The 22,886-nt window shown below is 40.8% G+C and overlaps 1 protein-coding gene across 2 annotated transcripts in view; it reads right to left on the bottom strand.

The window, feature by feature from the left end:
* The window catches only part of FSHR (follicle stimulating hormone receptor), a 199,246-nt gene that overhangs the window by 43,369 nt on the left and 132,991 nt on the right, over nucleotides 1-22,886 (bottom strand). The window contains exons 3-4 of one of the 2 annotated variants that reach the window (XM_003822692.4): nucleotides 20,407-20,481; nucleotides 17,794-17,868 (exon numbers count right to left, since the gene is read on the bottom strand). In XM_003822692.4, coding sequence (XP_003822740.1) covers nucleotides 17,794-17,868; nucleotides 20,407-20,481 — 150 coding nt within the window. The remainder of the gene's footprint in view (nucleotides 1-17,793; nucleotides 17,869-20,406; nucleotides 20,482-22,886) is intronic. The other variant, XM_055107993.1, reaches the window with a different exon arrangement.

The following is a 22,886-nucleotide window of genomic DNA, read 5'->3' as shown; positions in this document are numbered from 1 at the left end:
TGATTCTGTTTTAGAAATGTGTCCCTATTGAACCATGCCTTTCTATCCCTCTAAGCACCACCATTACTGTATCCCTGGATTATGGCAACTGCCCTGTGATGGTTAATATTGAGTGCCAACTTGAACGGATTGAAGGATGCAAAGTACTGATCTTGGGTGTGTTTGTAAGGGTGTTACCAAAGGAGATGAACATTTGAGTCAGTGGGCTGGGAAAGGCAGAGCCACCCTTAATCTGAGTGGGTACCATCTAATCAGCTGCCAGCATGGCCAGACTATAAAGCAGGCAGAAAAAACGTGAAAAGATTAGACTGGCTTAGCCTCTCAGCCTACATCTTTCTCCCAGGCTGGATACTTCCTGCCCTTGAACATTAGACTCCAAGTTCTTCAGCTTTGGGACTCAGACTGGCTTCCTTGCTCCTCAGCTTGCAGATGGCCTGTTGTGGGACCTTGTGATTGTGTGAGTTAATACTACTAAATAAACTCCCCTTTATGTATACATCTAACCTATTAGTTCTGTCCCTCTAAAAAACCCTGACTAATACATGACCCTTAACAGGTCTCCCTATTGTATAGTCTGTACCCTGCTACTGGTCAACTTACAGTCCAAGTCATTCTCATTATGTCACTCTGCTGCTCAAGAATATGTTATAACTTATTTTTTCCTACTGCGTTAGGCCTAAACTTCTCTGCCTTAATCTTTCTCCCAATCTTACCCAACCCTATCCATCCAAATCTAGTCATACTCCTTCTCAGTACACACCTTCTTTTTAGTTGGGACTCAGTTTCTTTACATCCTTTATCATTTCCGTGGTTATTTCATTCTATTCATTTACAGTACTCACTTCTTCTTTTCCCAGGAAATTTATTCTTCTTTTATGTCTCTCCAAATCATATTTATCACTCAAGTTCCAGCTATGTTACCTCCAAGAAGCCCACAACAAGCTTTCCCTGACTAGTCTGGCCTAAGGCACAGGGTCAGTCTTCTCACTCAGGATCAGTGCCACACAGCTCTACAGAGGTATTGCTATTTCCAGGGGTTAACATTTGATAGACTTTTCTCCCCAAAGGACTGAGCTCCTTGAAGTGAGAGCTGTCCATCGATATCTCCTATGTCTCACACAAGCCATCCCTTCCATCCTTTCTCAACCACGCTTTCTAAAGCATGACTCTCTACTTTTACTACTTTATTTTTCTTCATAGCACCATCACCGCCTGACATTATCCAACATTGTTTGACAGGACAAATGAAGCCTCTGCCCTTATAGAGCTTACATTTTAGTTGGAGAGACTAATAGCTACAACAAAGCCTGGAGTGTACTATGACCTCAGTAATTGATTGTTGAATGATTGGCTGAGTGAATGAGTTCTTACTGATTGGCCAATTCACTTCAAAAAGGATGGAGGAGAAATGGGGAGCCACCAGGCCTTTCCACCATGCACATGGCTACCATAACTTCTAAAAATGAGCCCAAGTATGGCTCTTTTTCCACCATCATAGAGAAGTAAACATAGCTAAGCACGAAAAGTATAAGAATGATTCATTGTGTAGGGACATTGCATCCTCCTGTCAGAAGAGCCCTATAACCAAGTACTATAGACAAGTCAGCTTACATCTCCTGTAAAATGGCTGTGTGTCCCGCCTACCGTGTGGATTGTTGAGGTTCAAATGCAACAAAGGATGATAAGTGTTAAATTATAAATAAACATAAAAATGGGAAGCATTATTCAACCAGCTGTTTGTGTAAAAAACTGGAATTATTTTGAATAGGGATGGCAAGGGAGCTTGTGGACCACTAGTGTTGAAAATAAACATAAAAGGCAGGGTTGAGAACTTTTAGAATTGTGCAGGATAATGTAGTTTTGCTTGTTGGAAGGACTTTTTTGGATATGTCAGGGGTTCTGTAAGAAGGCTCCTTTTGTCTTTTGAGAAACATGAATGATGTATTTCCATGATAGAATGCTGAGTAGTAGATGTCCTAAAGAAGCAGTTAAAGAGGTCTTCAAAACCTTAGGAATAACGGAAAGGAAAAGAGACCCCATCACTACTGTCACCACCATCATCATGATCATCATCAAATCAGAAACATTTATTGTGAATGGATAATATACCAGAAGCTTTACAATCAGTATCTCATTTAATCCTACACTGGTCTTAAAATGTAGGAATTATTATAATTTTATCTTTTCCTTTTTTTTAAGCAGAGGAGAGAGCTGAGGTACAAAGAGATGAAGTCTCTTGCATGGGCACCCTTAACTAGTAAATGGCAGGGTCAGGAATTTAATGAGAATGGATAACATTTGTTTTGAATTTTCTTTTTTTTTAAATTTTTTTTATTTTTTATTTTTATTATACTTTAAGTTTTAGGGTACATGTGCACATTGTGCAGGTTAGTTACATATGTATACATGTGCCATGCTGGTGCACTGCACCCACTAACTCGTCATCTAGCATTAGGTATATCTCCCAATGCTATCCCTCCCCCCTCCCCCCACCCCACAACAGTCCCCAGAGTGTGATATTCCCCTTCCTGTGTCCATGTGATCTCATTGTTCAATTCCCACCTATGAGTGAGAATATGCGGTGTTTGGTTTTTTGTTCTTGCGATAGTTTACTGAGAATGATGTTTTCCAATTTCATCCATGTCCCTACAAAGGAAATGAACTCATCATTTTTTATGGCTGCATAGTATTCCATGGAGTATATGTGCCACATTTTCTTAATCCAGTCTATCATTGTTGGACATTTGGGTTTGTCCCAAGTCTTTGCTATTGTGAATAATGCCGCAATAAACATACGTGTGCATGTGTCTTAATAGCAGCATGATTTATAGTCCCTTGGGTATATACCCAGTAATGAGATGGCTGGGTCAAATGGTATTTCCAGTTCTAGATCCCTGAGGAATCGCCACACTGACTTCCACAAGGGTTGAACTAGTTTACAGTCCCACCAACAGTGTAAAAGTGTTCCTATTTCTCCACATCCTCTCCAGCACCTGTTGTTTCCTGACTTTTTAATGATTGCCATTCTAACTGGTGTGAAATGATATCTCATAGTGGTTTTGATTTGCATTTCTCTGATGGCCAGTGATGATGAGCATTTTTTCATGTGTTTTTTGGCTGCATAAATGTCTTCTTTTGAGACGTGTCTGTTCATGTCCTTTGCCCACTTTTTGATGGGGTTGTTTGTTTTTTTCTTGTAAATTTGTTTGAGTTCATTGTAGATTCTGGATACTAGCCCTTTGTCAGATGAGTAGGTTGCAAAAATTTTCTCCCATTTTGTAGGTTGCCTGTTCACTCTGATGGTAGTTTCTTTTGCTGTGCAGAAGCTCTTTAGTTTAATTAGATCCCACTTGTCAATTTTGGCTTTTGTTGCCATTGCTTTTGGTGTTTTAGACATGAAGTCCTTGCCCATGCCTATGTCCTGAATGGTAACGCCACGTTTTCTTCTAGGGTTTTTATGGTTTTAGGTCTAATGTTTAAGTCTTTAATCCATCTTGAATTGATTTTTGTATAAGGTGTAAGGAAGGGATCCAGTTTCAGCTTTCTACATATGGCTAGCCAGTTTTCCCAGCACCATTTATTAAATAGGGAATCCTTTCCCCATTGCTTGTTTTTCTCAGGTTTGTCAAAGATCAGATAGTTGTAGATATGCAGTGTTGTTTCTGAGGGCTCTGTTCTGTTCCATTGATCTATATCTCTGTTTTGGTACAAGTACCATGCTGTTTTGGTTACTGTAGCCTTGTAGTATAGTTTGAAGTCAGGTAGCGTGATGCCTCCAGCTTTGTTCTTTTGGCTTAGGATTGACTTGGCGATGCGGGCTCTTTTTTGGTTCCATATGAACTTTAAAGTAGTTTTTTCCAATTCTGTGAAGAAAGTCATTGGTAGCTTGATGGGGATGGCATTGAATCTGTAAATTACCTTGGGCAGTATGGCCATTTTCACAATATTGATTCTTCCTGCCCATGAGCATGGAATGTTCTTCCATTTGTTTGTATCCTCTTTTATTTCCTTGAGCAGTGGTTTGTAGTTCTCCTTGAAGAGGTCCTTCACATCCCTTGTAAGTTGGATTCCTAGGTATTTTATTCTCTTTGAAGCAATTGTGAATGGGAGTTCACTCATGATTTGGCTCTCTGTTTGTCTGTTGCTGGTGTATAAGAATGCTTGTGATTTTTGTACATTGATTTTGTATCCTGAGACTTTGCTGAAGTTGCTTATCAGCTTAAGGAGATTTTGGGCTGAGACAATGGGGTTTTCTAGATATACAATCATGTCGTCTGCAAACAGGGACAATTTGACTTCCTCTTTTCCTAATTGAATACCCTTTATTTCCTTCTCCTGCCTGATTGCCCTGGCCAGAACTTCCAACACTATGTTGAATAGGAGTGGTGAGAGAGGTCATCCCTGTCTTGTGCCAGTTTTCCAAGGGAACGCTTCCAGTTTTTGCCCATTCAGTATGATATTGGCTGTGGGTTTGTCATAGATAGCTCTTATTATTTTGAAATACGTCCCATCAATACCTAATTTATTGAGAGTTTTTAGCATGAAGGGTTGTTGAATTTTGTCAAAGGCTTTTTCTGCATCTATTGAGATAATCATGTGGTTTTTGTCTTTGGCTCTGTTTATATGCTGGATTACATTTATTGGTTTGTGTATATTGAACCAGCCTTGCATCCCAGGGATGAAGCCCACTTGATCATGGTGGATAAGCTTTTTGATGTGTTGCTGGATTCGGTTTGCCAGTATTTTATTGAGGATTTTTGCATCAATGTTCATCAAGGATATTGGTCTAAAATTCTCTTTTTTTGTTGTGTCTCTGCCTGGCTTTGGTATCAGAATGATGCTGGCATCATAAAATGAGTTAGGGAGGATTCTGTCTTTTTCTATTGACTGGAATAGTTTCAGAAGGAATGGTGCCAGTTCCTCCTTGTACCTCTGGTAGAATTCGGCTGTGAATCCATCTGGTCCTGGACTCTTTTTGGTTGGTAAGCTATTGATTATTGCCGCAATTTCAGATCCTGTTATTGGTCTATTCAGAGATTCAACTTCTTCCTGGTTTAGTCTTCGAAGAGTGTATGTGTCAAGGAATTTATCCATTTCTTCTAGATTTTCTAGTTTATTTGCGTAGAGGTGTTTGTAGTATTCTCTGATGGTAGTTTGTATTTCTGTGGGATCGGTGGTGATATCCCCTTTATCATTTTTTATTGTGTCTATTGGATTCTTCTCTCTTTTCTTCTTTATTAGTCTTGCTAGTGGTCTATCAATTTTGTTGATCCTTTCAAAAAACCAGCTCCTGGATTCATTAATTTTTTGAAGGGTTTTTTGTGTCTCTATTTCCTTCAGTTCTGCTCTGATTTTAGTTATTTCTTGCCTTCTGCTAGCTTTTGAATGTGTTTGCTCTTGCTTTTCTAGTTCTTTTAATTGTGATGTTAGAGTGTCAATTTTGGATCTTTCCTGCTTTCTCTTGTGGGCATTTAGTGCTATAAATTTCCCTCTACACACTGCTTTGAATGCATCCCAGAGATTCTGGTATGTTGTGTCTTTGTTCTCGTTGTTTTCAAAGAACATCTTTATTTCTGCCTTCATTTCATTATGTACCCAGTAGTCATTCAGGAGCAGGTTGTTCAGTTTCCATGTAGTTCAGCGGTTTTGAGTGAGATTCTTAATCCTGAGTTCTAGTTTGATTGCACTGTGGTCTGAGAGATAGTTTGTTATAATTTCTGTTCTTTTACATTTGCTGAGGAGAGCTTTACTTCCAAGTATGTGGTCAATTTTGGAATAGGTGTGGTGTGGTGCTGAAAAAAATACATATTCTGTTGATTTGGGGTGGAGAGTTCTGTAGATGTCTATTAGGTCTGCTTGGTGCAGAGCTGAGTTCAATTCCTGGGCATCCTTGAATTTTCTAAATGTCGATCATTTGTCTAAACATTTGTTTTAACTCGATGAACACAACTCGGTGATGCAGGCAATGTTGCGATTCCTACTTTTCAGAAAGCAAAGTTAAGCCAATTATACAAGCTTATGCAGCTAATAAGGGAAGCAGCTGAGACCTGTTCCCAGACAGGTGCCACTGGATTCTTTGTGCTTCCTTGCCACTCTGAGCTGCCTCTTGACTCCCTGCCCTCTGTCCCTTTGCCGTGCTACCTCCAAAAGCAGTTCAGCTTTTATAACCAGAAAAGCTACTTTTAATACTCCTACCAAATTAAATTTAAGGGACAAACACAGAAAAGAGAGAGAGGGACTTAGCTGAGGGTTGGGAAAGAAACAGCCTGGATTGCTGAGGGGAGTCCCAGTGAAGAATCTCCTGGAATTGTTCCCACCTGAAGAAAGCAGATGTCATGGCAGCCATTAACAGGCATCATAAGGAGGTCTAACAGGCCCACATCTGAGTGGAAGATGGTTGTCAGTGGGGCATGGGGGTGGGGCTTACAGCACTGTGTGAAAGGTTTGCTAAAATGGAATTATGGTTTATTGAGCAGCAAACAGAAACATCCAGCTGCCTGAGAATTACTTTAACAGGATGCAAAGGCAAGAAAATATTGTGTAAACCTTATTTACAGATCAATAGACAATCTTTCATACACAAAAGGTCAGCTCCAGGAAGGCAGAGCAGTAAAGAAAGAAATATTGCCTGTAAATACAATATTGACTTAAAAAAATCCACCCAGATGAATCCTTTGATGCGTATTCTTCAAGTTAAGAACATTTCTTTATTCATGAGTTTTTTTTTTCCTAACCACTTAAGGTTCCTCAGTGAAGCATGAAGGCATTGATGAAGAGCACTGATTTCTAGTTGTCTTGAATTCTGTGCCATCAAATGAGCAGCATGAGATGGCATCAACAGGGAGAACTTCAGAACAACATTTTTAAGTACGCGTATGCAGAAATTAGGACATTCAAGTCAAATAGCAACTCACCCCTACCCCTTGTAATCTCCTGCTTCAGTGGCTGTGATGATTAACATTTATCCTGGCTTAAGAAAAAAACAAAAGGAAACAAAACCAACAACTCAATCCTACTGGTCCCCACTGAATTCCTTCATCCATTTTGCGTTTTTTGTCTTGAAGCAAGTAGTTCATCATCCCAAAGAATATCTGAAATCGTTGCCATCTACCTCTACCTGGCTGCTGGATCATGAAGCTGTTAGGACTCCTGCTCAGATGAAAATAAGCATGGAAGATATGCTATGGACTGAACTGTGTCCTCTCAAAACTCAATTGTTAAAACTCTAATCCCTACTGTAACTGTATTTGGAAATAGAACTTCTGGTAGGTAATTAAGGTTAAATGAGGTCATAAGTGTAGGGCCCTAAACCTGTTAGGATTATTGTCATTATATAAGATAAGACACCAGAAACTCACTCTTGCTCACTCAAGTCTCTCTTTCTCCTTTCTCTCCACCTCTCTCTCCCTCTCTCTCTCTTTCTCTATCTTCCCCCCCCCCACCCCCACTTTCTCACTCTCACTCTTGGTACTATTTGAGGACACAGGGAGAAGGCAGCTGTCTGCAAGCGAGGAACCAAATTGGCCAGTACCTCTTGGACTTCCCAGCCTCTAGAACTGTCAGAAATAAATTTCTGTTGTTTAATTTACTTAGCGTATGGTATTTTGTTATGGTAGCCCAAGCTAACTAGTGTGAGGAGGAAGCTTAATTAGGTTTTGTTTCCCTGACAAAATCTTTCAGATTTAGAGGGCCACCTATGAGTTTAGGTGATCCCTCTTAGCAGTTTGGAAAATATTTCAAAGAGCTAGAGTCTTAGCCCTGAATATATATATAAATACATACATACATATATATATATATATATATATATGGTTTATTTATTTATTGCAGGTAGAAGTGCCTTTGGAGGGCAGAGTTGCCATACACTGAGGAGGAGTACATAGCTGGGAAAGGTCCACCCTGGGCAATAAGTCAAAGCCTTAAGATAGACAACTCTTGGTCTCAACTCCCTAATGGGAAATCTACATAGCAGTGGATGTGCAAACATTTTGTATAGTGTAGAATTATATAACTGCAATGAATTGAACGTTTGTGTCCTCCCCAAATTTATATGTTGGAACCTAACCCTCAATGTGATGATATTTAAGGGTGGAGCCTCTGGAAGGTAATTAGAGTTAGATAAGATCATCAGGGCAAGACCCTCACAATAGGATGAATGCCCCTACAAAAAGGGGAAGAGACATGGGATCTCTCTTTCTCTCTGTGTATATGCACCAAGGTAAGGCCATGTGCATATACATTGTAAGGATGCAATGGGAAGATGGCTATCTGTAAACCAGGAAGAGGGCCCTTACCAAGAACTGGCCAGCTGGCATCCTGATCTTGGGCTTCTAGCCTCCAGGACCATGAGAAACAAATGTTTATTGTTTAAGCTACACAAGCTACAGTAGTCTGTTAGAGCAGCCCAAACTGGCTAAGAAAATGATATGTTATTTTTCAGAGCAATCAAGGAGAATCCCTCAACAGTGACATAATCCCTTCTAAATCCTTTCTTGTGCTTTTCTTTCCTTAGAAAGCAGGTTTAAAATGCCCTGAGAACAATAATCTTCTCTCAGAAAAAGATGTGGCTGGAATTGGTCACCTCCAGCTTTTTGTGAACTTGATACAGGACTGAGGACTACTCAACACCCCAAAGTGAGACAGAAAGACACAAAGAGGAGGATGGACTTAGTGGCAGGTGGCACAGATTTCAGCCTTTTTCAGAGGCAAAGGCATAGCTCTGTTTCCTCTGTTCTCCCTCTCTCCCTTCCTCTGTCTGGAGCTGTGCTTTCCATGCCCACATCCTTACAAGTCCAAGTATCTCCCCTGCCCTCATCTCCTAAGGGAAGGGCCAAGAGGGTCCTCATTAATAAGAACAAATGGTGCTGGCTGCAAGATGTGGGCCAATCATGAGGTCAAATTCTGAATCATTTGGTTTCAAATTTTGCAATGATTCCTCATTTCTCCTTTACCTGTTTCCAATCCACCATTCTCAGATATGCTATTATTATCATGGGCTAGGGATATCTGTGTGAAGAGCTGGTTTTCTTCTTGGGTTTGTCGTTGGCAGGAGTGCTTTGCATTAGCCATATGTGATAGTTTATGAATGAAAGTGTCTCTGGGGATGCCTCTTCATGTCCTAGAGAGCATTTGTTCTGTCACTGAAGGCTCTATGATCCCCATATTCCACTTTGGCATTTTCCAAAACAAAAGAAGAGAAGGATCTGGAAGGGAGAGATAGAGTTGGGAGAAAGGAAGAAAGAATGAAGGAAACTAACTGGGTAACAGGCACTAATAATTTTATATTTCTATAGTTCTTTATAGTTTTTATATAAAAACAATTTGCAAAGTGTTTTTTTTATTAAAGGCATAATGTTATTTGGTTTTTACAGCCACTCTATAGATAAGCAAACTGAGGTTTAGAGAAAGTAATTAACCAGCTAGCTAATAAATATCAATGTTCTATTTGGATTCCAGTCCTTCTGAATTCATAGTTTTTCATATATAGTTTCTTTTCCATTCTGTTCATTTAAATGCAAAGGCATGCTCCAACTTCCTCTTTTTGAACCCTTGCCAAGCATTTGTAGGTAAAAGCTGAAGGTCTTAATCGGCAGCATAATTATTTAACAACTTACTAGAATTTTCCTGAGGATGGGCTGGTAGATCTTGAGTATTTGACCAGAAATAATTATTCTACAAATACATTTATTAATGTTTTTGAGCACTTCGTGTTTGACAAAATATTTTCATATCTAAATCTTGTTTGAGGTTCATATAAGCCATGTGCATCTCTCAGAAGTCCAGTGATTGGCCCAAGATTTCTCAACTATTTTTTTTTTGAAGTTTTTTTTCTTTTATTATACTTTAAGTTTTAGGGTACATGGGCACATTGTGCAGGTTAGTTACATACGTATACATGTGCCATGCTGGTGTGCTGCACCCACTAACTCGTCATCTAGCATTAGGTATATCTCCCAATGCTATCCCTCCCCCCTCCCCCCTCCCCTCCAGAGTCCCCAGAGTGTGATATTCCCCTTCCTGTGTCCATGTGATCTCATTGTTCAATTCCCACCTATGAGTGAGAATATGCGGCGTTTGGTTTTTTGTTCTTGTGATAGTTTACTGAGAATGATGGTTTCCAGTTTCATCCATGTCCCTACAAAGGACATGAACTCATCCTTTTTTATGGCTGCATAGTATTCCATGGTGTATATGTGCCACATTTTCTTAATCCAGTCTATCATTGTTGGACATTTGGGTTGGTTCCAAGTCTTTGCTATTGTGAATAATGCCGCAATAAACATACGTGTGCATGTGTCTTTATAGCAGCATGATTTATAGTCATTTGGGTATATACCCAGTAATGGGATGGCTGGGTCAAGTGGTATTTCTAGCTCTAGATCCCTGAGGAATTGCCACACTGACTTCCACAATGGTTGAACTAGTTTACAGTCCCACCAACAGTGTAAAAATGTTCCTATTTCTCCACATCCTCTCCAGCACCTGTTGTTTCCTGACTTTTTAATGATTGCCATTCTAACTGGTGTGAGATGATATCTCATAGTGGTTTTGATTTGCATTTCTCTGATGGCCAGTGATGATGAGCATTTTTTCATGTGTTTTTTGGCTGCATAAATGTCTTCTTTTGAGAAGTGTCTGTTCATGTCCTTCGCCCACTTTTTGATGGGGTTGTTTGTTTTTTTCTTGTAAATTTGTTTGAGTTCATTGTAGATTCTGGATATTAGCCCTTTGTCAGATGAGTAGGTTGCGAAAATTTTCTCCCATTTTGTAGGTTGCCTGTTCACTCTGATGGTAGTTTCTTTTGCTGTGCAGAAGCTCTTTAGTTTAATTAGATCCCATTTGTCAATTTTGGCTTTTGTTGCCATTGCTTTTGGTGTTTTGGACATGAAGTCCTTGCCCACGCCTATGTCCTGAATGGTAATGCCTAGGTTTTCTTCTAGGGTTTTTATGGTTTTAGGTCTAATGTTTAAATCTTTAATCCATCTTGAATTGATTTTTGTATAAGGTGTAAGGAAGGGATCCAGTTTCAGCTTTCTACATATGGCTAGCCAGTTTTCCCAGCACCATTTATTAAATGGGGAACCCTTTCCCCATTTCTTGTTTTTCTCAGGTTTGTCAAAGATCAGATAGTTGTAGGTAAGTGGCGTTATTTCTGAGGGCTCTGTTCTGTTCCATTGATCTATATCTCTGTTTTGGTACCAGTACCATGCTGTTTTGGTTACTGTAGCCTTGTAGTATAGTTTGAAGTCAGGTAGCGTGATGCCTCCAGCTTTGTTCTTTTGGCTTAGGATTGACTTGGCGATGCGGGCTCTTTTTTGGTTCCATATGAACTTTAAAGTAGTTTTTTCCAATTCTGTGAAGAAAGTCATTGGTAGCTTGATGGGGATGGCATTGAATCTGCAAATTATCTTGGGCAGTATGGCCATTTTCACGATATTGATTCTTCCTACCCATGAGCATGGAATGTTCTTCCATTTGTTTGTATCCTCTTTTATTTCCTTGAGCAGTGGTTTGTAGTTCTCCTTGAAGAGGTCCTTCACATCCCTTGTAAGTTGGATTCCTAGGTATTTTATTCTCTTTGAAGCAATTGTGAATGGGAGTTCACTCATGATTTGGCTCTCTGTTTGTCTGTTGTTGGTGTATAGGAATGCTTGTGATTTTTGTACATTGATTTTGTATCCTGAGACTTTGCTGAAGTTGCTTATCAGCTTAAGGAGATTTTGGGCTGAGACGATGGGGTTTTCTAGATAAACAATCATGTCGTCTGCAAACAGGGACAATTTGACTTCCTCTTTTCCTAATTGAATACCCTTTATTTCCTTCTCCTGCCTGATTGCCCTGGCCAGAACTTCCAACACTATGTTGAATAGGAGTGGTGAGAGAGGGCATCCCTGTCTTGTGCCAGTTTTCAAAGGGAATGCTTCCAGTTTTTGCCCATTCAGTATGATATTGGCTGTGGGTTTGTCATAGATAGCTCTTATTATTTTGAAATACGTCCCATCAATACCTAATTTATTGAGAGTTTTTAGCATGAAGGGTTGTTGAATTTTGTCAAAGGCTTTTTCTGCATCTATTGAGATAATCATGTGGTTTTTGTCTTTGGCTCTGTTTATATGCTGGATTACGTTTATTGATTTGCATGTGTTGAACCGGCCTTGCATCCCAGGGATGAAGCCCACTTGATCATGGTGGATAAGCTTTTTGATGTGCTGCTGGATTCGGTTTGCCAGTATTTTATTGATGATTTTTGCATCAATGTTCATCAAGGATATTGGTCTAAAATTCTCTTTTTTGGTTGTGTCTCTGCCCGGCTTTGGTATCAGAATGATGCTGGCCTCATAAAATGAGTTAGGGAGGATTCCCTCTTTTTCTATTGATTGGAATAGTTTCAGAAGGAATGGTGCCAGTTCCTCCTTGTACCTCTGGTAGAATTCGGCTGTGAATCCATCTGGTCCTGGACTCTTTTTGGTTCGTAAACTATTGATTTTTGCCACAATTTCAGCTCCTGTTATTGGTCTATTCAGAGATTCAACTTCTTCCTGGTTTAGTCTTGGGAGAGTGTATGTGTCGAGGAATGTATCCATTTCTTCTAGATTTTCTAGTTTATTTGCATAGAGGTGTTTGTAGTATTCTCTGATGGTAGTTTGTATTTCTGTGGGATCGGTGGTGATATCCCCTTTATCATTTTTTATTGTGTCTATTTGATTCTTCTCTCTTTTTTTCTTTATTAGTCTTGCTAGCGGTCTATCAATTTTGTTGATCCTCTCAAAAAACCAGCTCCTGGATTCATTAATTTTTTGAAGGGTTTTTTGTGTCTCTATTTCCTTCAGTTCTGCTCTGATTTTAGTTATTTCTTGCCTTCTGCTAGCTTTTGAATGTGTTTGCTCTTGCTGTTCTAGTCCTTTTAATTGTGATGTTAGGGTGTCAATTTTGGATCTTTCCTGCTTTCTCTTGTGGGCATTTAGTGCTATAAATTTCCCTCTACACACTGCTTTGAATGCGTCCCAGAGATTCTGGTATGTTGTGTCTTTGTTCTCGTTGGTTTCAAAGAACATCTTTATTTCTGCCTTCATTTCGTTATGTACCCAGTAGTCATTCAGGAGCAGGTTGTTCAGTTTCCATGTAGTTGAGCGGCTTTGAGTGAGATTCTTAATCCTGAGTTCTAGTTTGATTGCACTGTGGTCTGAGAGATAGTTTGTTATAATTTCTGTTCTTTTACATTTGCTGAGGAGAGCTTTACTTCCAAGTTTGTGGTCAATTTTGGAATAGGTGTGGTGTGGTGCTGAAAAAAATACATATTCTGTTGATTTGGGGTGGAGAGTTCTGTAGATGTCTATCAGGTCCGCTTGGTGCAGAGCTGAGTTCAATTCCTGGGTATCCTTGTTGACTTTGTCTCGTTGATCTGTCTAATGTTGACAGTGGGGTGTTAAAGTCTCCCATTATTAATGTGTGGGAGTCTAAGTCTCTTTTTAGGTCACTCAGGACTTGCTTTATGAATCTGGGTGCTCCTGTATTGGGTGCATATACATTTAGGATAGTTAGCTCCTCTTGTTGAATTGATCCCTTTACCATTATGTAATGGCCTTCTTTGTCTCTTTTGATCTTTGTTGGTTTAAAGTCTGTTTTATCAGAGACTAGGATTGCAACCCCTGCCTTTTTTTGTTTTCCATTTGCTTGGTAGAGCTTCCTCCATCCTTTTATTTTGAGCCTATGTGTGTCTCTGCACGTGAGATGGGTTTCCTGAATACAGCACACTGATGGGTCTTGACTCTTTATCCAACTTGCCAGTCTGTGTCTTTTAATTGGAGCATTTAGTCCATTTACATTTAAAGTTAATATTGTTATGTGTGAATTTGATCCTGTCATTATGATGTTAGCTGGTGATTTTGCTCGTCAGTTGATGCAGTTTCTTCCTAGTCTCGATGGTCTTTACATTTTGGCATGATTTTGCAGCGGCTGGTACCGGTTGTTCCTTTCCATGTTTAGCGCTTCCTTCAGGAGCTCTTTTAGGGCAGGCCTGGTGGTGACAAAATCTCTCAGCATTTGCTTGTCTGTAAAGTATTTTATTTCTCCTTCACTTATGAAGCTTAGTTTGGCTGGATATGAAATTCTGGGTTGAAAATTCTTTTCTTTAAGAATGTTGAATATTGGCCCCCACTCTCTTCTGGCTTGTAGGGTTCCTGCCGAGAGATCCGCTGTTAGTCTGATGGGCTTCCCTTTGAGGGTAACCCGACCTTTCTCTCTGGCTGCCCTTAACATTTTTTCCTTCATTTCAACTTTGGTGAATCTGGCAATTATGTGTCTTGGAGTTGCTCTTCTCAAGGAGTATCTTTGTGGCATTCTCTGTATTTCCTGAATCTGAACGTTGGCCTGCCTTGCTAGATTGGGGAAGTTCTCCTGGATAATATCCTGCAGAGTGTTTTCCAACTTGGTTCCATTCTCCCTGTCACTTTCAGGTACACCAATCAGACGTAGATTTGGTGTTTTCACATAGTCCCATATTTCTTGGAGGCTTTGCTCATTTCTTTTTATTCTTTTTTCTCTAAACTTCCCTTCTCGCTTCATTTCATTCATTTCATCTTCCATTGCTGATACCCTTTCTTCCAGTTGATCGCATCAGCTCCTGAGGCTTCTGCATTCTTCACGTAGTTCTCGAGCCTTGGTTTTCAGCTCCATCAGCTCCTTTAAGCACTTCTCTGTATTGGTTATTCTAGTTATACATTCGTCTAAATTTTTTTCAAAGTTTTCAACTTCTTTGCCTTTGGTTTGAATATCCTCCTGTAGCTCAGAGTAATTTTATCGTCTGAAGCCTTCTTCTCTCAGCTCGTCAAAATCATTCTCCATCCAGCTTTGTTCCGTTGCTGGTGAGGAACTGCGTTCCTTTGGAGGAGGAGAGGTGCTCTGCGTTTTAGAGTTTCCAGTTTTTCTGTTCTGTTTTTTCCACATCTTTGTGGTTTTATCTACTTTTGGTCTTTGATGATGGTGATGTACAGATGGGTTTTCGGTGTGGATGTCCTTTCTGTTTGTTAGTTTTCCTTCTAACAGACAGGACCCTCAGCTGCAGGTCTGTTGGAATACCCTGCCGTGTGAGGTGTCAGTGTGCCCCTGCTGGGGGGTGCCTCCCAGTTAGGCTGCTCGGGGGTCAGGGGTCAGGGACCCACTTGAGGAGGCAGTCTGCCCGTTCTCAGATCTCCAGCTGCGTGCTGGAAGAACCACTGCTCTCTTCAAAGCTGTCAGACAGGGACATTTAAGTCTGCAGAGGTTACTGCTGTCTTTTTGTTTGTCTGTGCCCTGCCCCCAGAGGTGGAGCCTACAGAGGCAGGCAGGCCTCCTTGAGCTGTGGTGGGCTCCACCCAGTTCGAGCTTCCCGGCTGCTTTGTTTACCTGGGCAATGGCGGGCGCCCCTCCCCCAGCCTGGCTGCCGCCTTGCAGTTTGATCTCAGACTGCTGTGCTAGCAATCAGCGAGGTTCCGTGGGCGTAGGACCCTCCGAGCCAGGTGTGGGATATAGTCTCGTGGTGCGCCATTTTTTAAACTGGTCCGAAAAGCGCAATATTCGGGTGGGAGTGACCCGATTCTCCAGGTGCGTCCGTCACCCCTTTCTTCGACTCGGAAAGGGAACTCCCTGACCCCTTGCGCTTCCCAGGTGAGGCAATGCCTCGCCCTGCCTCGGCTCGCGCAGGGTGCGCGCACCCACTGGCCTGCGCCCACTGTCTGGCACTCCCTAGTGAGATGAACCCGGTACCTCAGATGGAAATGCAGAAATCACCCGTCTTCTGCGTCGCTCACGCGGGGAACTGTAGACCGGAGCTGTTCCTATTCGGCCATCTTGGCTCCTCCCGATTTCCCAACTATTGAATGATGGAGTCAGGATGAAGACCTAGACTTTCTGATTCTGAGGTTCATGCTTTTTCTGTTGTCACGTATTTCCTCTACTGTTATGTGCCTAGGCATGTTAGCCTCTGCAGAGAGCATAGCAAAGATTCCATCCCTAAGGAACATGATGAACTTAGAGATCAAGACTCCTAAGCCTGAAAGTAGAAGAGCTCATAACCCTAACCTCTAAGCAGGACTGGCTACGTAATTTGTGGGATGCTGTGTAAATGAAAATGCAGAGCCTCTTGTTTAAGCATTTCAAGAAGGTAGCAGCAGAGAATGAAACCCAGCAGTCCTCTGAGTGCGGGGGCCCTCCTGAGCACAAAGCCCTATACAACTGCACTTGTGTGCCCATGAAGCCAGCCTACCTCTGACAGTAACTTAGAAGCAGATGACTTTGTTTCTTTTTCAGACCCTTTCTGGGGTACCTGTCAGAGAGCAGAAGTTCCAGGTCATATGGATTGTCTTCTATTAAGTCTTTTATTACCTCAGTTCTCATTCAGAGAGCTAAGGCATATGATGGCCCAGTGTTTCTTATTATACCTGTTAAGTCCAGTTCTTATGAATGAAAATTTAGGCACAGAATCATAATATCATTAATAGCTAATATTTACTGAGCATCTACTATCAGAGGCGTAGTACAAAAATGTTTAAATACTTTAAACTGATTGCAAAAGTGGCTTCAAAAAGTGGCTTCAATTCTGTATCCTTCCCTATGCCTTGTGTTGTGACTTTGCAGCTTTTCCCATCAAGAAGTAGCATCTTCACCTTTTGAATCTGGATGATTCAGTGAATTGTTTTGGTTAATAGAATGCATCAGAAGAGATAGTGTGCTAGTTCAGGATCTTGGCCTTAAGATGCTTGCAGTCTTCAGCTGTCTCTCTTAGAACCCTGGGATTACCATGAAAACAAGCCTACTATGCTACCCTGCTAGAAATGAGTGCCTCTTAGAGGAGGGCTGAGTCATCCCAGTTGAGGCCATCCAGAGGGGCCAACATCCAGTTGATCTGCCAATTAACAATAGATGTATAAATGAACTTAGCTGAGGTCAGGCAGACCTAGTCCAGATCAGCAGAACCATTCCACTGATCAACTCACAGACAGGTAAAAAATGACAAGTAGTTGTTGCTTTAAGCCTCTATCTTTGGGTAGTGGTTGGTTGGTTATGTATGATTATGATGCTAATAGATAACAGATATTCAAGGATTATTATTTCCATTCTCTTGATGAGGAAACAATATGCGAGGTTAAGTCCATACCTATGATCAGTAGCTGGTAAATGAACCCAGAAAGTTTAACTCCAGCGACCAAATTCTTAACTGTTATTTTGTGGGGTCCCATTATAACACTCATGGCTCTGTCAAGCCCTCAGCTAATCCAAAAGCCATTTGAGTAGAGGAAGCAGTGCTTTTGCTGATAGAGGCAGGCCCAAAGAATACAGCTGAAACACTAGGAATCTCTGCTGATAAAATACCATGTGTGTTATTAACCAAAACATACAAAATAAACAAAATAAAATGCTGATATTTATCAAGGGAGAAATGCATATATGCAGAATAAGAGAGACAATGGCTTTGAAGTCAAGGTCACAAGCTAAATGCTAGCAGAAATTTTGGCTGTATCTCATTAACACTAAATTATGACTGAGTTCTGTAAGAGGTCCATGTGACCGTCCCATTAATGCAAATCGCATTTCTTATGTCTGTTTTTGCAAATGAAAACAAGATACAGTTATGTTAGTAGAATTTGCTCATTAAACTAAAATCCATCACCAAGTATCTCTCCACCTCCACTTCTGCCCCCCACCACCATCCTTGATCAAAAGTAATTGCTCCCTAGAGTATCAAGTGGGCCTTTTAGTAAAATAGGCTTGCACTATTTAATCATATTGGGGGTACCAAACTACATGAGTTCTTACAGATATTGAAGGTTGGGAAGGTTCTGGAAGGCCTCAGGGTTGATGTAGAGCAGGTTGTTGGCCTTTTCAATTCTACTGTAAAAGAAGAAAAAACATGCTAGTGATCTTGATGGTAAGGAATGCTGTAGTATTTTTCATATTTTACAGAGTACATAATAAATCATTCATCCCATCCACTCATCCACCCATCTCTTCATCCATCCATCCATCCATCCATCCATCCATCCATCATTTCAATAAATATTGAGGGAGCATGCAGTGCCTTTTATCACACTAAGCTGTGCAAACTAAATATTAACCCTGTCTCCCTGCTGTTTCATTCTCATTACCTGGGCCCTGTCCACTGGAGGCAAACAGAGCATTGGCTGGGTGAGTTCTCGTCACCCTGAGCAGAGCTGCATCTTTAACCAGTAAGAGTCGCCCAGGATTGGAGGAGGCTAAGAAATTAGGAATGAGACTAATATGGCGAAATGAGTGTTTGTCTGGTCGGGAGGCAAGAGAAAAAGGAATGAAAGTAATGAAAAAGAGCAATGAAAAATGGAAAAGAGGTGAAAAGAAGATAAGGAAGGAAAAAGTGAGGGGCAAAAAGATATTGGAGGAAAAGAGAGTGAAATGGCAAAGAAAAAGAAAGTTGGGAGAAAAACAATCAATATCTTTTTGCTTTTAAGCATGAAATCCAAACATACAGTAGCTGGGAATGGCCATTGATTCCCTTTATGCAGTAGACTGAGGCTGCTCACTCAGAGCTCATGGAAAGGGGTGTCTTCTGCCCTATTTTGGCTTGTGCTGTGTCTTGATCAACAGTCTGGAAATGAGCATGTTCACATTTGGATTCCAACACAGAGAGCCTGCCCTTTCCTTGTCTTCCTGGATCAATGTGTATTTGTAGACATGCTCTCTGTTAATTACTTCCTCCCTGTTTCATTAGCTTTTATGTTGCTGTAACCTGTAGCTACCCAGATCTAAGTACCAGGCAATTAATCATTTTAAGTACAGTCAGTGCTACATGGAGGTGAGCACCTCTTTATGCAAGGAAGAGATGAAAGACCCAAACCACTACCTTCACTGTCCATTGAAATGTTTCAAGGGATGCCTGCTTGACCTTGCCCAGAGGGCTGGCTGCCCTTTGGTTCATTTCTCTGATAATGTCTGTGGATTCTTCCCAACTAGACCAAGTGGAAAGAGAAGAAAGGAAGAAGCGTGAAAATAATGGGGAGAGGGAGGGTGAACATCAGTTGCGGAGTGCAGAGGCAACGAGGAAAAATGAAGGCAGGAGGCAGAGTGGGTAGAAGGAAGTAAAAGGGAGAGGGGAGATTGCCAAATGAGCAGACTAAAGAAATTCACACACACGCGCATGCACACACACACACACACCTGTGTGTCTATGTGTGTGTGTGTGTGTATCTGTTCCCTACTGATATTTGGCAAATGATAAAAATAAATTCATCCTTGTTAAAAAGATACAAAAGAGTCAAAAGATTAATGTTCAAGTTCTTATTTGCGTGTGGATTTGGACAGATGACCTTAGATAAGCCTTACAACTTCTCTGTGCCTTTCCTTCTTCATCTGTAAAATTAGGAGGTAGTTCATTGGCTTTCTTAAATGTGTTCCATGGGGATTTTGTGAGATGGTAATCACCAATCTCTAAAGAAAACTTTCCAGTAACATTAGTTGACAAACACACAATATCCTTCTTGGAGATTCTAAATGCATATTAGCATATTATAGACTCTGAAAAGTTTTCCTATAAGAAGCAAACCTATCTAATTTTATTTACCTAATATTTCCTAATCTTATTTGACCATAAATCTTTTCCTTTTTAAAAATACCTTATAATTCCCTGAGTTTTTAGTGATACACAGAATATACTTTGAAAAATTGTTGACCAGTATCTAAAGTCTTTTCTGGCTTTGACATTCTATGATTCTATGAAATAATTTATAGTAATAATAAACTGGTATGAAACAGAAGTGGATCTGTGTGAGCAGCGCTATTATGTAAAACTGGAACATCAACAAGAGAAAGTAAATTTGGCTGGAGTAGTAGAGGAACCAAGGATCATTATAACATACACACTCTAGGCCAGTCAGTATGCTAGATTTAATTGACATTTATCTCCTTTATTCATCAGGGTAATCCTATGACATATGTAATTTTATTATTCCAGTTTTACAGATGAGATAACTGAGTCTCAGATAGTTATCTGTCTTGGCCAAGGTTTCATGGTGAATATATGGCATAGGCCAGTAGTCAGACCAGGACTAATCAACTTCAACTACAACATGTGGGACTTATTTTGGGCTTTGACTGGAATAACTCTGAATGGAAGGATGACACAGAGGTGCTTGCACATAGTCACTGGGCAAAGTTCTTGGGTCTATGATGCAAAAAATGATGACAGGCAGGCAACAGGATGAGACTAGGCTCTGAGCTGGTCCCTGGGTCACCAGATAGAGACACATTACAGTGCCTTTTAGGCTGATTTTGACATCTTATAATGACAATCTAGGGATCTGAGGCCATGGCACAATCAGGGCCTCCCAGGAATGTAGAAGAACTTTAAGGGTTTTTTCAAGAATGGCCATGAGCAAATCCCCCAAGCTTCTTGCTTACATTTCATGTAATTTGGGAAGGTTGGAGAACACATCTGCCTCTATCACCTCCAAGACATCATTCTGAGAGATCTCTCTGTGGAGAAAAAAATATATAAGTCAAGCCAGTTCAGTTACACTCCTTGAATATTTTTAGGGCTCAGCATAGAGCCTTGTGTCTGGGAGGATTCACAAGACACACAAAACTCCTTTCCTGCCATTAAAGAAGTCAGCTGTAGTAATAAGGCAAAACTAACATACTAGAGGCTAACACTTACAGAACAAGAGGAGAATAAGTCGAAGGCTGTGGCTCACCTTGGAGATTATCCAGCCTATAGTTGTAGAAAGTGAGGTCCAGGAAGGAAGAGATTTGCTTAAAGATATTTAGGGAATATACAGGATGAGAACAAAATTTAAGTTCCCTAGACCACGGGTCAGTAAACATTTTTTTTTTTTTACAGGGCTAGATAGTAAATACTTTTTTGCCCTTGCTGTGGTATTTGGTCTCTATCACAACTGCCCAATTGACATTGTAGCCCAAATGTAACCAAAGGTAACACATGAATGAATTAGCCTGTGTTCCAATAAAACTTTATTCATAAAAACAGGTGTCAGGCTGGATTTGACCCATTGGCTGTACTTCAGTGACACTGTCCTAGATCGTGGAGTTGTTTTCTCTCTGCTAATCTGGCTTTGAGAGATGAGAACTTCAATCCAGTCTCTTTTAAAATACACATATGTTTGTTGGCCCCATTAATGTCTAACGTAGGAACAGAAAGCCAAACACCGCATATTCTCACTTATAAGCGGGAGCTAAACAATGAGAACACATGAACACAGGGAGGGGAACAACATACACTGGGGCCTGTCAGGGGGTAGGATTGAGGGAGGGAGAGCATTAGGAAAAATAGCTAATGCATGCTGGGCTTAATACCTAGGTGATGGGTTGATAGGTGCAGCAAACCACCGTGACACACATTTACCTATGTAACAAACCTGCACATCCTGCACATGTACCCTGGAACTTAAAAATTAAGAAAAATAATAAAATAAAACATATATTTAAATCCCTTTCCACTCCATGCCATTACCTAGGTGGAGGTTGTTGCAAGGCCATTGCCATTAATGATGTCTTGGCCTAGAATACACAGAAAAGATTCCTCAGGTCTCAGCGTTTTTTTCTCCCAGAGTAATTTGAGGGCAGAAGAGAATGAAGTCCACTAGGCAGAAGCCCAGAGGTTGTGAGGAGAGAGGGCAGCTTAATCAGTTAATATTTATAAAGTGTCTCACAGATGAAATGTGCTATTATTAGGCCTCCTGAGGAAGACTCTTATGCAGTTTTAATGCGGCAGCTGAGTGTCTCAGGAAATCTCACAGGCAGCATGCATTCAAACTGGCTGGGGTAGAAGTGCTGTCTGCTGGCCTAGGATTTAGCGGAAGAGTTCTAGAAAGGCTCTTGATCAAGAGAAAGGCCTGGAGGGGAGGGAAGAAAGAAGGCCCCTGGGGGAGGGGAAGTGTGACTGTGAGCAGCAGCAGTCTGCTGGTGCATCTGTGACTGGTGCATCTGTGACCAGGGGGCTGGTGACACCTGTGGCTTGTTAACCCAGTGGTGGCAGGGCCATTTCTCAGAAGCCCCCATGAATGAGGAGACATTATGTGAGAAGAGCTCCTCTTATTCCATAATAACATCTTTCATGATTTATTTGGTAAATTAAAGTCCTCACCATTTGCACAGTTGAACATAAATAAGGGTGGGGTATGTGTTTTTCTCTCTTTCTCTCTCTCTCTCTCTATATATATATATTATAGAGGGAGAGAGAGAGAGAGAAAGAGAGAGAGAGAATGAACATCATGGTGGCTATTGGCCATTTATTATTTCATTCTTTATCCTGTAAGTACAGGGAGTTCTGAGAGGTACAGAATTGAGAAGGAGGGGGAAAGGGATGGAAGAAGAAAGCCTTCATTTGAACGCAGTAGAGTGAAAGAATGGCACAGGTAGAGAATAAGGCATGCAGGAAAAGGCTAGCTAACAGGAAGGGCTCAAATGCAAATAAGGCCATCTCCTCTAAAAGCTATTTCCAGGTTCACTAGCAGTTAGCAGTACATTTGGTCACCACTCGTAGAGACATATGTCCTTGCCGAAATTCACATATTGAGAATTCCCTTATCTGGATTTGTTTTTCCAAAAGAACTAGAAATTATTAGAACAAACAAAGTAAAGAAACACTTCTAAATTAGTGATTTCAGAAAGTAGTCCGTATTTGACGGTCTCAACTTCAAAGACAGTACCAGGTGTTAGGGTTGGGTAGGGGGATGCCTTTGGCCAGACGAGGGTTGGGGGCAGGTGAACAGGGTACAGTCATGGAAAAGTCCTTCACTGAGAAATTTAGACATCTTATTCCAATCTAACCCAATTCTGTCTCTAGTTATTACTATTATAATTTATTGGGTGTTTACCGTTTATCAGCCACTTTACCTACATACTCTGTAATCCTTTTGACA

Source organism: Pan paniscus, chromosome 12 (assembly GCF_029289425.2).
Source record: "Pan paniscus chromosome 12, NHGRI_mPanPan1-v2.0_pri, whole genome shotgun sequence".
NCBI lineage: Eukaryota > Metazoa > Chordata > Mammalia > Primates > Hominidae > Pan > Pan paniscus.
This window is presented reverse-complemented; position numbering and strand designations above follow the sequence as displayed.